Raw genomic sequence first — 18,200 nt, forward strand, 5'->3', positions numbered from 1 at the left:
GAAGGAGCATATCAAAAATCTTAGATCGAACGCGACGGGCTCCTAAAATGACTTAAATTCCGGTTTATCAGTGCCGTTCTAATTTTATTCAAAACTTGCAAAAAAATGATGTAGGGTAGACTCAATAATTAGTTGTTTTATTTTAAGTTGTCAATAAATATAGGTAGTTATTAAAATTCTTATAAAAATATACAATTCTAATAAAAATAGGTAAGTTATAATAATTATTTGTTAACACAAACATCCGATACGCTACTGAAGCAGGCAAGTCAAATTGACGTATCAAATTCTTTGACATCTTTGACAAGTAGTAAATAAAAGCAAAAATGCTAGAGAAAATATATAATTAGTTAATTTTAAGTGAATTTCATAGATGATCGTTTTACTACACTTTTGTATATTACGAAAGTAGCGAAAAGTTATTCCATTATTTCCCTGGATTTTTGACCGAGATCTACCGCACGCTACATAACCAACTATTTTACAGACTTTTTTGATATATCGTAATAGTGTCACTGTTAATTTAAGTTCTGCTACAATTTCCTTCTAGATTTACTACTTTTATACAACTATTAGCAGTATAATAAATAATAAATAACATAAAATAAGCTCAGTAAAGACTGACAAATCCACAAGATTTCAAATCAAATTCAAATGCCTCAAATGAATCGTTAAACAGAACTGTCAAGGATCTCCACCCTAGAGTCCTCTTTCCGTCGGCCATGCATGAATACATGTATAGCATTATACTACTTCCTTAATATTTTTATTCAAAGGCTGAGACAAATCTGTGTGTGGCATCTCTAGTTTCATAAAAAAGTAGCACAGTGACGTAAAAACCGCATCTTTGTATCTCTATTCATATACAATTATACAAGAACAAATTGTTCTTAATTTTGAAACCAAAAATCTGTATTAATTTTACAATATCTTTACTGAATTATAAAAAAAAACAGACAAGTTTTAACTATGTACTTACCAAGATCACTCTATCACTTTTTACTCTCTCGAACTCGTTCTCATCGATGTGTTGCACGACCAGACCGTCGCTCCCCCTATTTTCAGTCTCATTAGGAACGATAAACGTCAACCGCACGCCCTCTACCGTCTCGCCATCGTGTCGCTGTACGATCGGGGCGGTTCGGGGCTCGTCGGCTTCGTTCGGGTCGGTCTGCGCAAGATAACTGGGTCCGGCGGACAGTTGCTGCGCATCTGTGTTCGTGTCGTTGGCTTCTGCGTCGTAGGCGGTTTGCATCTGCGGTGGTTGGGCTTCGTCGTTAGAAGTGTGTGTAGCGGCGAATGACAGTCAGTAGCATTTCTTCGTGCAGGCGCATTTGCGCACTACGTCGATGTCTTTCGTGTAACGGGTGCCGTCGGAACAGATGAGGCGAACCTAGAATAGCATAGAGTTTAGACACATATTAATATGTCAATCAAAGATACGTAGGCGTTTTGTATTTCGTCGAACAAAGAGATCCAATTTTATTTTGAAATAAAAATTTCCAAAATATCTAAGCTAATATAAAACAACTAACTATTCTCCAACTATCAAAATTTTAAAACATTTTCAATAACACCTGAATTATAATAATTAGTCTTTATTACTCTGGTATTATTGGATTAATTTTATATATAATTTAAATGTGTCAGACTAGCCGATTCTGACGATGTCTTTCTATAGAATACCTACTTTTTTATACTATGCAAATTATTAAAATTGATTTCTCACGATACTGTTATTTGATTTGTAAACATCTCAGAGATAGAAAGACACTTCAATTTTTCTAATAGTAATTGTAGAATTATTGTTAAAAAAGAACTAGTCTGTGAAAATATGGGCTCTGGTTAATTTACCTTTCGTCGTTTACTTTTTCTAGCGTGACAACAGCTAGACCCACAAGTCCCAATACATTTCGCTATTTTCAAAGGCTTCCTAGACCTGCAGCCGTTTTCTGAATAATATTCTCTGACTTGTTCCTTTTTGCAAGTGGGAGCTAAAATAAAAAAGGACATAAATACATACACGAAGTATTATGTTATTTACTGAACATATTTTTATTTTAACTCGAGGTACAAATGAAAATTAAATGATTATTGAGATATGATATGATGTAAAGTTTATAATTTGCTATGAATATAATATAAATGATTACTAGAGATGTTTACTATTAAAAATGATATGACTTAGTAGCGTGTAAATGAGGACAATTAAAGCTAAAGCATATTACCACAATACCAGCTAATGCCCCACTGGTGATATACTTACTCTCTTCCTCACCTTGCTCGCAGTATTTGCCCTTGTATCCTGGTTTGCATTTACATACGTATTCTCCACCTGTAGTCTCCAAACATTTACTAGAAAATTAAAAGCATACTTAAGAAACTTGGACGATAATAACATTTACTAAATCACCAAAAAAATACGACTTAATAATAGTACATGAAACAAAACCAAAGGAACTTATGATATTTACCTGTCATGTTTACATTTATTGTTAAGACATGGATCTATTGGTGGTGCAGGTGGTTCTTCAATCATCTCATCCATTTCGTCCTCCTAGAATAAAGTGTCAATGGTGAACCACTAGATAAAATGTGATTGTTTCAAATATCTTACCTGTAGATCGTCGTCGAACTTATCTTCTATCGATCCACATCCTGGTTGGACCTTTTGCTGAGTTTTTGCATTACCAAAATCGACTTGCTTGTGGTTTATCCATACTTCTTTCATGCAGCCTATATCAAAATAAATATTTCATATCAGTTTATAAAATTCAAAGATGCCAATGATAAACAAGTAAAATTTAGGCTGTATTCCGTTGCAAAACTAGGCGAACCAGACCGGTAAACTACGGTAAAGAGCGGTTCCTGAAAAACATCGGTTTGATACGGAACGGTTTGGTAAAATACTGGAAATGCCAAATGTTGACGTTTTCTAAATTTCAATACCTTCATTATAAAATTTATCTTTTATGCATTTTTAATGTACCTATTCTCTGCATTTATGTTTGCTTCTTTTCAATGGAGTTTAATATTGAAAAGTACTTTATTAATAAACTGTTAAACTCGTTAGGCAGCTCAAGTGAAGATTTGCAGGTCCAATATTAAACAGATCAATAATAAATATAGAAATCTAATCAATATTTGTATTTTTATAGCTTACAAAACATTCACGATTACTTGTTGTCTTGTTTTTCATGCTTTCTTTAAAATGTTCCTGACTTTAAGAAACAATGGCTGCATGATAAGTTTAAATGGTCCTAAAAATTCATTCTATTTAGTTAATGAAATTTATTTACCTTCACTGCCTACCTCCATTGCTTTTGGATGTAAATACAAAATATTATAACAAATTTTAGAAATTAAATGAGAATTTCGCTCGAACTTCCAATATTTCTTTGATTTCTCTCACATAAATGACATTTATTGACAAACAAAACTAGAAAAATCAGCCTTCTCGGGTTGGTTAGTTTGGTGACAGTTATAACCGAATTTTTCAGGAACCGTGTCCCGTAGTAAGAAAACTTTCAGGAAACTGATAGAAACGGAACATAAAACCATAACCAAGGTAAGCAACGGAATATACCCTTAGATGATCAATTACACATACAACATGATCAAAAAGTTGAACGATCAAGCGTGCTATAATATCTTTGAAATAACATTTTGTATAGTATCAATATTTTAGTTTGCTTTAAGAATGTAACTAAATCGATAAAAAAAAACAAATACTAAAATTTTGATAATTGTGACATCAAGAAGCAATCTGAGAATATCAATAGAAATATAAAAATACAGAGTGTAATAATATTGGACTGGAACATTCCTCAGTCTACTATTATTTATAATTGATATAGATAAATTAATTTTTATCTCAGCAAAAGAGTTGAACCAATCAACAAATCTAAGTATTAGATTGAGCTTCTACAGACTCTACAGGGTGAGTCTTAAATCAGTGAAAATATTTTCAGTGCTGGTAGATCTCGATAAAAGAAATATATTTTCTTTTTACCGTTTTTCAAATAACTCCAAAACAACCGAGTTATTTCTTTGAAAAGTTCCAAAAAAATATATTTTTACTTAATTATATTATATTAATAATTATATTAATAAATTTTGAGAACCACTGGCTCTTTTCTGGATTTTCTTTCTGATAAATTTAATCTTAGAATCTTTCTTATCAAGAAGTTATGGTTTTTAACTAAAAACTAAAAAAACAAATTCAAAGAATTTTTAAAACAATTCCAAATTTAAAAAAAAATCGTGAAAAAAACCTCATAATCGTGTTTCTGAGGTCGAAATATACTGCCCCTAAAATATTTGCACTTATTTAAGACTCGCCCTGTATAATAAATTACTTATAAGTTTTAAGTATGGAATGAGAAACTGCAAGAAATTGTATAAAACTTAAACAATAATAATATAAAGTGATACTATAGCAAGCAAGTTAACAAGTGGGCACCTATAAATAGGTGCATATCATAATTGCTTTAATTATGATAAATAAGTATGTTAACAATATAATATGCTAAATAATGATACTAAAAATCGTAATAATACACAAATCTTCAGTAATAATAATAATAACCAATATAAATAATAACTGATAGTAAGTTCTAAAATCTAAAATATAAAACTATTTGGGAATTAATCAATTTTAAATTTGATTCAAAGTTTGTCAGTGTGACTATTCATTGTGTTAATTCTTAATATCATTTGACCAATAGAATGAAACTGGTATTATTATAGTAGACATTTTAATGACAAATTTAATGCTGTTCAATCATTCTATTTGGGATATAATTAAGAATTAAAAAATGTTAGTTACAAGCTTTAAATAAAATTTGGAATGGATTTGTTCCCAATTAGTTTTATAATATATTATTTTCTTTATTTGAAACTCATATTTCAGATAACTATGTTGATATAATTTTAAGTAAGCTAAGAGGTTTAACAAGTGGACTCCCACCCCCAATATCTGCGTATCATAATTCCTTCAATTATGACATAAAATTGTTATGTTGTTTATTTTTTCTGATTTATACGAACTACAAGCTTTCAGATAGGTATATCACTATTCCTTATTAAGTACTCAATATATGCAAATAGTCTTTAATGGAGCTCATCAAGTTTGGTATGTACTTACCATTAAAACTGGTGAGATTTCTCAGGTGCCAGTCGGTGTAAGCGTGCTCTCCTGGCTCTGGAGGTATCCCTCCCAAATACATGGGCGTTGTCAGTTTGAGGTAATCTTTGGAACCGTCGTTTATAATACTCCTGGCTAGACCTCGGTCTACTCTTAGCGTGAAGTTTTTCTTGATGGCTATCAACTCCGCTGTGTGATACTGACCATCCGAGACCATCTCAAAACTGCGAATGAATCATCAAAATAATAGAAAATATTCTTACAGAAATGTATCTATATGTATATGGCTAAATATTGATTAAAATTAAATAGTAAACACATGATTAAAAGTAAAAAAAACCTGAGGAACAAAACAATAACATTGCAGGTTACACAGAACAAAACTACTCTCTCAACTGTTAAGCTAGCTTACCTGTACATAGTAGAAACTGGATAGTTTCCCACGTTGTAGCTGACCCTTATCCTCCCACTAAATAGCTCTACAGCCAGATGTTCGTTCTGTCCATCGTACATCAGTACTCCGTTCTCGTTGGTGGTCGAGAACACAATCGTAACATTGGCCTCTGGCTTCGTCCTCAAGGGTTCTAACTCAACGTATGAATTGTTGTGCGTGAAGCTTAGACTCGTGAGATATTCGCAACGCTTGCCTAATAGAAACAAAGGTTATTAGGATTTGGATTTGAAGCGTTAGTATTACAACAGAAAAGTATACAACACATAATGGAAAAAGCCTTTTAATTTGTTGTGTCAGTATAAAATAAAAAGGGGTATTGTAATGGCAAAACATTTTCCGATGCACGTTATCAATTATATCGACATTGACATTAAAGTCTATAAATCTGACTAAATGAAATTTTGGCAAAAATGTTTAAATTTGTTGTATAACTTAAGATACAGAGCTGCTCTTCATTCTACTTTTATTTAGATTAAAGCTGTAAAAATTAGTTTAAACCGAATTTTATTATCGTTATGTTGGTTACATTGCGCCGTGTTCAGCAATGTTGTCCTTTACTATTTGACAATTATCCTATTGTCAGTCATTATTTTGTATAATATCGTGTTGTTGTTGAATCTTTGTGAGTAAGTCTCGTTTTTTGCCTATTTTCATAGTCTTTTTTTTTTAATTGACTCAATTGAAGCGAAATTTTTGAGTTTTTGTATTGTATTTCTTGAACTTGTGTGTTGAAAATATGCCGAAGCGAAGAGTTTGTAGCTTCCCTGTTTTTTTAACTATTTTGAACGAGAACGTGAGAATAAAGGTCACAATAAAGGTCGTTTATTACCCTTGACTGCAGTCAGAAAAGTAAGTTTGATTGATAAGCACATTATAACACTTTCAAAGTTTGTTTTTATTAAATTCTGTGATTATTAGTTTGTGAATTAATAGCAGCCTCTTACTTGTTATTACCACTGATGGCGTTGTAAGATGTACATCAATACACTTCAATACATAAATAACCCATAATAACACTTATAATGAATCTTCACTTATAGTGAATCTTCATAATGGACTAGTTTACAAATGAATCAATTAATCACTAAAATACTAGTTATTAAATTAAAAATAAAACCTAAAACTCTTTAAAAAATGATATAATAAATATGTTGTTTGTCAATTTTAAATTAGGATTCATCTGATAAATCCATCACAATCTGGCAGCGCTGTCGCTCAAAGTTGATCACGTGCATCGGAAATTGTTTTGCGATTACCATAGTTAAATTGTGTAATTTCCAATAATATTTTTTCTTTAGATAGATAGAGGTTAGGAAAATGGTGCTCACCGGAATATCCTGGTGCACATTTGCACAAGTAATCGTTCGATCCGCTAGGCTGAAAGCAGACCCCGTGCACGCAATCGTGGTGTTGACAGGGTGAAGTTTGTGGATACATCATGGCCACTATGGGGCTGATCTCGCAGAATTTGCCGGTATAGTCGCCGGAACACTTGCAGAAGTACTCGTTTATTCCATCCACACACAGAGCCCCATTCTATAAATGTCGATTATATCAAAAAAGTAACCGAATATGCACTATACACATATCTCTTCTGATTTACTAGATACATTTATACAGGGTGCGTCTCAAAAGTTGTTCACCAACTTTTTTATTTTTTTATATAAAAAAACGAGATTTGGTATGTTAGTACATGACATAAATTAGGATTGATTGACGTATTCAATGGTTTTTGGCTACTTCCTGTTTCACCGGAAATGACTACAATTTTTGATTTTTAAATGGCACCCTCGGTATATTTTTACTTTATTCGATAATAAATGTCACTCTGAGTAGAATGACATATCATATGTTAACTTTTAACATTTTCGCATATGGTTTATTTAAAATGTGGTTCATAACGACAATTTGATTCGAAATACAAAGTCTTTGGTACCGAATTATTCGTAAAAAATGCTTATTCCAAATATGTTAATGAGCCACCCTTGTTCCATTTGAAAAAATTGATATGATTAAAAAAACGATTATTTATGCATCTTTTAATCCGCCAGGACAAGACACGAAAAACTATTTTTCATGATTTCTTGATTTCATTATTTGAAAGGTTTCTTGATTAAAAATTAATCTTTTTAACACAGCCATAGCATTATAGATTGAAATTTAAAATAAGATTTTTTTGCAAGCGAAAATGTCAAAAGTTGACATATGATATGCCATTCTATTCAGAGTGTCATTTTCTATCGAATAAAGTAAAAATATATCGAGGGTGCCATTTAAAAATCTAAAGTTGTAGTCATTTCCGGTGAAACAGGAAGTGACCAAAAACAATTGAACGCGTCAATCATTCTTAATTTATGTCATATACTAACATACCAAATCTCCTTTTTTTATTTAAAAAAATAAAAAAGTTATAGGGGTGAGCCACTTTTGAGACGCACCCGGAATATGAGACACCATCTATAGATATACAGGGTATTTGGAACTATATTCCAGAAACTCCGGCAGCATATTCTGCAGATAAAAATAAGTAAAAAAGTTCGTATAAATGTGTATCCTAAAATGCTTAGTTTCAGAGATACAGGGTGTAGAAATTTTATTTTTATTTTTTTTTTCCAATAAATTGATGATAAAACAGTATCTGTTGAACTTCTGGCACAAAAACATTTCAAATTTATTATTTCAGTCTAATAACTATTTAGCCAACATGTTTAATTTATGTGAATGATGACAGGTATTGATAATTGCCAAATATCTCGTAGCGATTTTTACCAAGATACCTTTTTTCGTAAAAAACGTCCCAAATGTATATTTTTTTTACTCAGCAGTTTTATACAAGTACAGACAAAAGTTATTACACTTCAAACCAGTTAAAACATATGTAGGTGGCGCCCTCTACAAGTAGGAGTCATATTGACTTCAAAATCAAATTTATCATGTTAAAAAACTCCCAGACACCAATTTTCATCCAAATAAAATAAAAATTATTTCGAAAAAATCGAAATAAAGAAACTTCTACATCCTGTATCTCCGAAACTAAGCATTTTACGATATATATTTATACGAACTTTTTTACATATTTTTATCTGCAGAATATTCTTCCAAAATTTCCGGAATACCGTTCGGACCACCCTGTATACAAAAAGATATGTTTCTTACCTGACACATGTGATTCTCGCATTCGTCTACGTTGGCGGAGCAGTTCTGGCCCTTAAAACCAGGTAGACACTCGCAAGTATAATAACTATCGTGATCGACACAGCGAGCGTTATTTTCACAAGGGTTGTACTGTTCAGTACAAAAGGGAATTTTTCTCTCGCAGTACTCGCCTGAAATGTACAATCTTCATGACAATTATTTTAATGAAACCTCTAACATTTTCTACTAATATCTACCCTAAATAATTCTACATATATAGCAAAACAATTTTTTTACTTAATTTTCATAAACGATAGATTAATCTAGCTAATTCTCAATATTATTCCTTTCTACGACTAAAATTATTACTCACTCATTACATGCATTGAGATAATTAATTGTATTAAGTCATTTTACATAATCCGTATTTATAATAATATTAAATGAATGTCATGCCGGGTCCAAACCAAGCAGACAAAACAACGACAAGACAGAAACATTCATGTTTAACGACAAAATTGCGACAAATCCAATATATTTCTGTGACATTTTTATCTCATTTTTGTTTTGTTTCAAAATTCGGAGACTTTTCAATGTCCCGTCTCGAGTCGGTAAAGATCAAAGTGTTTAGTTTTGTTCGTATATTTTACGACAAGTTGTCGGGGCAGTGTGGATGGCGTGTGCTGCCAACACTAGGAGACTAGTGAAATCACACATTGTTAACAAAACTCATTCGCAACAACTAGACTTTTGACTTTGTTGTACTTTTTTTGTCCTTGCGGTGTGGACAATTTGTCTCAAGTTTGTATTGTCAGAATTCCCCATTTTTGTCTTGTTTTTGTCTCAAAATCGTATTTACTTTTTGTCGCCTTGGTCTGGAGCTGGCATTATTGTTACAAAAATCTCTAAAGCACAATCCATGAAAACCATAACATTTGTCAACTTTTATTTATCATTAATTTTTACTTTTTATTGACTCTAACAAATTTGATTTTATTGGACCTGTGGTTAATTGGCCTAAACAAATTCGTATTGCTTTTTGTGAATGACATTTTACTTTTTAAATAATATAATATTATTTTATTGCCAGTTAAATCCCAATTAAATCAATGTGACGTTATATCGGATATAGCCTGTTCAGTAAAATATTCTATATATACACAGAAGATCCAAAAATATCAGAAAAATTAATATATCTACTATGGTTACCTAATATTACTACTATTACTATATTCTTTAGCAAGATATACTGTTGGATATCTATTGTACTTAAAACACTACTACTATTTTAATTGGTTAAAATATAAATCTAATGAATTCTGATGGCAAAATATCTATAGGTACTAACCCATGAATCCGTTGAGACATTTACATTCGTAGGAGTTGACGAGGTCGACACAGGTGGCGTTGTTATCGCATTTGTTGTTGACGCAATCGTCAATGTTCGTTTCACATCGAAGTCCACTGAAACCGGGAAGACACTCACAGCTGAAATATATAAAGACAATTATTAGAAGACTGATGTTTCTGTAGACGAATATATAAACTCTACGGTAATCGCAAAACATTTTCCGATACACGTCATCAATCATATCGAAATTGCCACTATAGTCTATAAACCTGACTAAATGAAATTTTGGCAAACATGTTTAAATTTCTTGTATAGTTTAAGATACCGAGCAGCTCTTCATTTCACTTTATAGAGTAAATGATTGTAACATATTTTATTTAGATTTAAGCTGCAAAAATTAGTTAAAACCGAATTTTATTATCCCTCCCAAGTAGCATTTTCACGACTTGCGAGCACATGTTTACTAAACACAACGTTGGATTAGTTACAAAAAATAGTTAGCTTCGTACCTTGTACCCATTAGTATTTTTCAAAGTAGAAACAATGCATTTATCAATAAAGTTGTTTGCGTTTAACTTTTTGCTTTGGGTAACGAGTTACAGAGTCGGTTAAAGTCAGGGACGCGCCGTCCATATGGGCAAGGTTGTGCGGCGCACGACGGCGCCAAAGCCCTAAGGGCGCCTGCGGTCGCTGATTTTAAAAAATAATAAAACCATTTTTGAAACTTATCAACAAATTAACATAAAATTTAAGTAATACTTTTTATCTATGAACGCTAGTGGTGAAAATATATTATCCACCAATGTCGAGCGCCGCGCCGCTGGTCATTGGAAATTTTGGCTTAATATTATAATATTGGAGAAAGGCGCCTACCCTTATTTCGCACGACGGCGCCGAAAATACTTGGCGCGTCCCTGGTTAAAGTGTTTCAATAATTATGATCTTCAAACATCCTCCACACTTAAATACTTTTGTTTTGTTTTCTTTTTACTGCCATCTGGCATATGCCTAAGTAAATCATAAAAATAATATTTTTACTATAATTATCCCAATTTAGGATAAAACGCGACTTAGACGCCATATTATTATAGTTTTGTATTTCTGTGAATTAGGATTTCAAACAACGTTGCAGTTTGTACTAAATTAGGCTGCTAGCCAACGTCGGTATCCAACGTCGTTTCGACCCAAAAATTATTCTCCAAACTAGTGCAGACTAGGGTTGGCACGAGGTTGTGCCGACGTTGCGCCCCGACGTTTGTTTGCGTGACACAACGTTGTCCCGACGTCCAAATGCTGCTTTGGCTATGTTGGTCACATTGCGCCGTGTTCAGCAATGTTGTCCAATTTGACAATTATCCTAGTGTCAGTCATTATTTTGTATAATATCGTGTTGTTGTTGAATCTTTGTGAGTAATTCTCGTTTTTTTGTCGATTTTCATAGTATTTTTTTAGAAATTGTGCTTTTAAGCACAAACAGTACTTTTAAGAACTAAATTTTCGAGTTTTTATATTGCATTTGTTGAAATTGTCGAAGCAAAGAGCTTGTAGCTTCCCTGTTATTTGAAAACTATTTTGAACGAGAACTAGAACAAAAAAGGTCCTTTATTACCCTTGACTGCAGTCAGAAAAGTAAGTTTGATTGATAAGCACATTATACCACTTTCAAAGTTAGTTTTTATTAAATTCTGTGATTATTAGTTTGTGCATTGTTGTAAGATGTACATCAATAAATAAATAACCATAATAACGCCTATAATAATCTTCATAATTGACTAGTTTTTGTCAATATGTAATAAGTAAAATAAGCTATAAAACAAATAAATCAATTAATATAACTATAATATTAGTTATTAAATTAAAAATAAAACGTAAAACTCTATGATATAATAAATACGTTGTTTGTCAATTTTAAAAATTAAGATTCATCTCATAAATCCATCACAATCAGGCGGCGCTGTCGCCATCTTTTGTCACTCAAAGTTGATCACGTGCATCGGAAATTGTTTTGCGATTATCATAGTATTTTTTTACTAACAGAAAAAAAAATATACCTGAATCTGCCTTCTTCAAGCACCTTACAGGTCCCTTGGTTCCGGCAGGGATTCCCATAGCACGCGTCAATCATAAATTCACAGTTCTTGCCATGATAACCCGGAGAACACTTACACTCGTATTCTCGTTCAGGTAATGTCAAACACTTTCCGTTGTTTTGGCAAGGGAAGGTATAACACGCGTCACACTTAGCTAATATCTCTGATGACACTTGAGCTAAGAACCAAAAAATAAATATAAATATATAATCACCTATAATATTATTAATAATATTATACCTTTACAAGTAAAAGCTGACGATGGTGTACTCAAAATTGATTTATCCTTCATTGCTGGTGGTTCTGCACAATGGGCAATTCCTGGTTCTACATAATCTACTTTAACCCATTCGGATAACCATTTTAATGAACAGTCGCAGTACAGAGGATTCGAACCCAGAGCGCTTAAAATACAAACATATTTTTAGTAAATATTTATCAACAAGAAAATAAAAATACAACTTACATATGACTAATGCTTCTCAATCCAGAGAATGTACCTTCAGGTATTAAACTTATTTGATTCCCGTGCAGTGAGAGTATTCTCAAAGATTTTAGACCTTGCAAGGAGTCCCGCTGAATACATTGGAGTTTGTTGTAACTTATTATAAGAGTTGAGAGTTTGGAGAGGTTCAAAAAAGTGGAGTTTGACAGCATTCCGATGTGGTTATTACTTAAATCCCTAAAATGATGAATATTTTCGTTATGAACTACTTTCTTTGAAAAGTCAAAATTACTGTAATAAAGTAGAAGCAAGAAGAAACTAGCTAATAAGGATAATGAATATTTTTACTGATAAGTTTAGAATTGAAAAAATTGTAGAGCAAGTCTTTTGGAAAGTGGCTTTTTATTTCTTGAAATGTCTCCTGGTTTAATTAGGTTATTTTTGTGGCTCAGTAAATGTTAAATGATAAAGTTTATTATATAAACTCAAACTTTAAAACAACCTCTACACTATGGCGGAGAACTCTTCGAAGCAGGTCAAGGTCGTATTTCGTCGCCCAACTTTGTCGCATTTCGGTTTATTTCCAGTTGCCTTGACCAACTTCGGTTTGCCTCGACCTACTTGGAGGGCGTGGAGGGATTTTTTTGGCGTTTCCTGTTGCCTCGTTCAATTTTGTTTCGTTTTGAGCTATTTCCAAAACGTGGCGGTATCTGTACCCGAGGCAAAGGACTTTTTTTTCATAAATCTCAGTGAAATAAGTAAACCTAAACGTTTCTAAAATAGCTGTTGTTACGCTGATATTTCGTTAATTATATCTCGTTTTATGTTGATATATATTCCACAAGATTAATATTTGAACACGCGTTTATAATATGTAGAATAGATATTTAAGAACAAAACATTTCACACTCAATCTGCAGGAATATTATTACAATATGTTTATTATTTAATTTTATTATAATGAATTAGTATATAAAATTGTATATGTTATGTTTGTTTACGCGGCCTTAATTGATTAATATAACAGGCTTATTTTTGAGTTTACTTCTGAAAGTATTTCCAAAATGTTTCGCGAAATATTTCCAGAAATATTTCAAAAAACATTTGAGGATAGTGTAGAGGCTGTTTAAGGATATTTCAATATAAAAGAAAAACAGACGTATCTACTTAAAACAAAAAAGTTATTGTCAATTTTCAGTATATTTGGAAGTAACTTATATTGAAAATATATTTTTTTAGAATTTAAATATTGTAGTAGAAATTTCTAATTGGAAAAATTAAAATATTTTTGGTATGTATATTTCTATAATTTTTTATTCAATTGCATTGTTTTTTATTGCTGATTTTGCTGATCTGAAAATTAATACTTACAGTCTTGTTAAAGCTTTCAAGTGACTTATACGGTCAGCCTGAATTCTACTTATTTGATTGAAATCTAAATATAATTCTGAGGTCTCCGGAGGTATTCCTCTTGGTATCTCTTTTAAACTAGCTCTGGTACATCTGACCACAGTACCTATAACAAAAACAACACAAATCGTTGGTATTAAAGAAATTAAAAAAAATATAGATTCCTTACCAGTGCAAGAACACATGGGAGGGCAATAATTATCCCCCAAACATCCCTGATCATTCTCACTAGTACATTTGAATTCTGTTTTCGGTAGTTCCTTGATTAGAACGTCTTTGACTCGTTCTGGGCCATTACATCTAGGGGTTGTACCACTTAAACCCTTATTTTTAAGCCACTCAGAAAACCAGGCCAAGTGACAGTTACAAATGAAAGGATTTTGGATAAGGTTTCTAAGAATAAGTAAAAATTAGTGTTTATTACGAGATAGTGTGGAATGCTATATCTTACAGAGTGTGTAAATATTGTAAAGGATCAAATGATCCAGGCATAACGCATGTAATATGATTGTTGTTCAATGAAAGGATTTTCAAATTATGTAATCCCAGAAACATCTTGTTGTGTATTTCCATCAGTTTGTTTTCAGAAAGTAATCTAAAAACGATTTAAATTAGAACCAAAAAATGAACCAAAATAGGAACCCATAAAATTATATATGTATAAATAAAAAAATATATATTTTACTTATATACAAACTTACAATTCCGATATTTTTGAAGCTCCTTCAAAAGCATTTTCTTCGATTCCTGTGATAGAATTTCTACGAAGATCTAGTTTCATTAAGTTTGGTAGTCGACCAAAAAGACCATCTGATTTAATACGGCCCAAGTCATTGTCATGAAGTAATCTTAAATAAATTGTCATATTTTATTTGAAATTTTATAAACAAATTATCTAATAGTTCTCTTCTACAGAATGTAATTTATGTCGAATTTATTTATTGTACTTACAGTTCTGTAGTATATAACGGTATATCCTTGGGTATATCTTTGAGATTTCGTCCAGAACAATCCACAACTGTTCCATCACAAGAACAACCAGATGGACAGGCATTGTCAACAAGGCATTCGCCACCATATATGGATCTAAATTCATCTTGGCCTAAGCAAATATTAATTTTCTCTGTATATAAACTCACATCGATTATATTAATTTGTCATTACCGTTTCTCTTACATTTGAACTTTTCGTCCTTCAGTGATTCTATTCTTCTTCTTTGCATTCGTTTGGGGGCTTCACATCGAGCACCGGATGTTTCTATGGGGTGCTTATGAAGATATTCTGCTAACCATTTTAAATTGCAGTCGCATATGAATGGATTTCTTGCCAAATGCCTTGAAAATATAAATAATAATGTAATATTAGCAATTTACTGATACAAAAATCTTTCAATTTAAGTTATTAACGTCGAATTCAAAATTTGAATTTATTGCGCATGTGGAAGTAAAATTAAAACATATAGATATTAAAAATAATACGTGTTTCATTAAAAAATAATATATTTTATTAATTTAAGTGCAGACCGACTTCAGATCAACCAATTATCTAGCATAGCTTCGATTTCAACATATTTGTTGTATTTTTATTTACCTTTAATTTCTCTTCTAACTATCAAAATGCAATGTATATCCTATGTAATATATATAATGCAAGCTATGTAATATCTCTTCCTCACTTAAACAGGAAACTATGATACCAGAATAGATATTTAGGTATTTTTTGTGAAATGATATTGTGTTATAAGGCAATTGAAAATATATTATGTGGATATTTGCTTGAAAAAAATCCCTGTTGCTGGGTCGCGCATTTCATATTATGTATCGCGTTGCAAATTATGTCGCGTATTACATTATATTTCATATTAATCGATTCACATGTGTAATCTTCACTCGTTTAATATACTGTAGACAGATGTGTGAAATAATACTTTAATCGCTTTTATTTTACTTGCCTATTACATTTGGCGCCCAACGTGGGGCCATACATGTGTAAAACAGTTGATTGCGTAGTTTATTGCATATTAGTTGACTCTCCAACTTTCTGTCACGTATATAACTGATTTAATTTTATTATTTTAATAGACCGATATGTAAAATAATACTTCATTTGCTTTTATTTTACTTCCGTATTATATTTGGCGCCCAACGTGGGGCCATACATGTCTAAAATAGAGACAGTCGACTGCGTTTATTTCATATTAGTCTATTCTGAATTTCTGTCACATGTATAATCCGTTTAACTTCATTATTTTAATAGATAGATGTGTGAAATATTCCTTCAATTTCTTTTATTTCATTTTCCTATTATATTTGGCGTCCAACGTAGGGCCATAAAGTGTAAAATAGAGGCAGTCGTCTGCGTAGTAAAATAATACTTGAATCTCGTTTCTTTAACTTTCCTATTATATTTGGCGCCCAACGTGGGGCCGTACAAAACAATAATCTTATTTTATAATGTAATTTTTATAATTTTATGACTTCATAGAAGTTTCGTTCAAATTTCCAATCAAATGTACTACATACATATATTTATATTAAATATTTCTAAAGTAGCTAAACCTCCAGAGAAATAGATTAATTGATTTTAAATTTTCAAAATAAACTACTAGTATTTATGTAAGCGATTTTCTAGGACTACAATTAAAATTAATACGAGCAAAAGGAACTTACAAAGTTTGGATACTCCTCAACGAATCGAAACTGCCATTCGCCAGAGTTTGAATGTTGTTATCGTACAAAGACCTAAAACAAACGTTTGCGTTATCAATTTGTCGTTCGGAAACGAAACAAAAACTTACAAAAGGCTCAAGCTGTGCAAATCCTTGAAAGTGTCGCGCCGCACGCAGGAAATTTCATTAGCATTGAGCAACCTGGAATTAATCGGTCATGTAGCGAATTAGTTTTAGAACAAGTTAATTCTACGTGCACATGAAACCATAACTGAGTTACGAAAGGAACGACTTTATAGTATAGATCAATTTTAGCTAAAATACCTCTTTTTTAAAGTTTTTTTTATTTTATTTTTTAAAAAAAATTACATCTCATACATTGGAAATAAAAATTTAACATTTTTATTTCCAATAGTCCATGGATAGCAAAAATACAGCACTTGATGAAGATTGTATCACAAAAAATAGTTATTATTATTTGTATTCAAAATCAGTACAAAATGGTTTGATTATTTTAAAGCTGTATGTCGTTCAACTGGTAAATCAACTAAGTTTCGTTGCATGTTGTTATGTTTCATGGAAAACTCACAAAAGTTGTAAGGAAGTCAGTCCTTGGAACACACCAGCTGGTAGTTCTTTGATTTTGTTTCCGTACAGTACACTAGAAATAAAAACAATAATATTATTACACAAAAAAAGGATGAGTACAATAAATGAGCACGAGCATAATATGAAATTGTACTAATCTAGCTCCGGGTGAAGAATTCTCGCTGAATCAAAATAACTTTTAGCACTTATAAACTCTTCTTTTTATACAAACGTCAATAAAGGTCTAAATAAAAGCATTTTTGCGTTAAAAAATTGATAAAATTCGTCGATATTATAGTTTTTAATTATTTATGCTGAAATAATTTGATAGGGTGACAAAATGATCGAATATGTTTTTTTATTTATACAGGGTGGTTCGAACTGTATTCCGGAAACTTCGGTAGCATATTCTGCAGATAAAAATAAGTAAAAAAGTTCGTATAAGTGTATGTCCGAAAATGCTTAGTTTCGAAGATACAGGGTGTAGAAGTTTCATTTTTATTTCGATTTTTTTCAAATAATTTCTGAAGTAACATCAATATTTGGATGAAAATTGGTGTCTGGGAGTTTTTTGGCATGAGAAATTTGATTTTGATGTCAATATGATTCCTACTTATAGAGGGCGCCACCTACATATTTTTTTAACTGGTTTAAAGAGTAATAACTTTTCCTCCGTACCTGTCTAAAACTACTGAGTGAAAATATACATTTACGACGTCTTTTACGTAAAAAAGGTCTCTTGGTAAAAAACGGTACGAGTAATGATTCTCGAGATATATGGAATCGAAATTATCAATACCTCTCATCATTGACATAAATTAAACATGTTGACTAAATAGTTATTGGACTGAAATCATAAATTTGTAATTTTTTGTACCAAAAGATCAACAGAAACTGTTTTCATCATTTTTTC

At 31.6% G+C, this 18,200-nt stretch overlaps 1 protein-coding gene across 1 annotated transcript in view; it reads right to left on the reverse strand.

Annotated features, from left to right (window-relative positions):
• The window catches only part of LOC115879711 (protein slit), a 64,604-nt gene that overhangs the window by 3,187 nt on the left and 43,217 nt on the right, over positions 1-18,200 (reverse strand). The window contains exons 11-32 of the mRNA XM_030896669.1: positions 17,289-17,360; positions 16,829-16,900; positions 16,701-16,772; positions 15,208-15,365; positions 14,983-15,133; positions 14,733-14,879; positions 14,483-14,626; positions 14,201-14,424; positions 13,993-14,137; positions 12,643-12,858; positions 12,417-12,580; positions 12,138-12,354; positions 10,084-10,223; positions 8,757-8,926; positions 6,929-7,136; positions 5,559-5,793; positions 5,147-5,370; positions 2,618-2,736; positions 2,475-2,557; positions 2,267-2,355; positions 1,855-1,994; positions 980-1,393 (exon numbers count right to left, since the gene is read on the reverse strand). Coding sequence (XP_030752529.1) covers positions 1,307-1,393; positions 1,855-1,994; positions 2,267-2,355; positions 2,475-2,557; positions 2,618-2,736; positions 5,147-5,370; positions 5,559-5,793; positions 6,929-7,136; positions 8,757-8,926; positions 10,084-10,223; positions 12,138-12,354; positions 12,417-12,580; positions 12,643-12,858; positions 13,993-14,137; positions 14,201-14,424; positions 14,483-14,626; positions 14,733-14,879; positions 14,983-15,133; positions 15,208-15,365; positions 16,701-16,772; positions 16,829-16,900; positions 17,289-17,360 — 3,277 coding nt within the window. The 3' untranslated portion in view covers positions 980-1,306. The remainder of the gene's footprint in view (positions 1-979; positions 1,394-1,854; positions 1,995-2,266; positions 2,356-2,474; positions 2,558-2,617; positions 2,737-5,146; positions 5,371-5,558; positions 5,794-6,928; positions 7,137-8,756; positions 8,927-10,083; positions 10,224-12,137; positions 12,355-12,416; positions 12,581-12,642; positions 12,859-13,992; positions 14,138-14,200; positions 14,425-14,482; positions 14,627-14,732; positions 14,880-14,982; positions 15,134-15,207; positions 15,366-16,700; positions 16,773-16,828; positions 16,901-17,288; positions 17,361-18,200) is intronic.

The sequence above is a fragment of the Sitophilus oryzae genome, unplaced genomic scaffold, assembly GCF_002938485.1.
Source record: "Sitophilus oryzae breed Bouriz unplaced genomic scaffold, Soryzae_2.0 scaffold_1586_pilon_pilon, whole genome shotgun sequence".
NCBI classification, from domain to species: Eukaryota; Metazoa; Arthropoda; class Insecta; order Coleoptera; family Curculionidae; genus Sitophilus; species Sitophilus oryzae.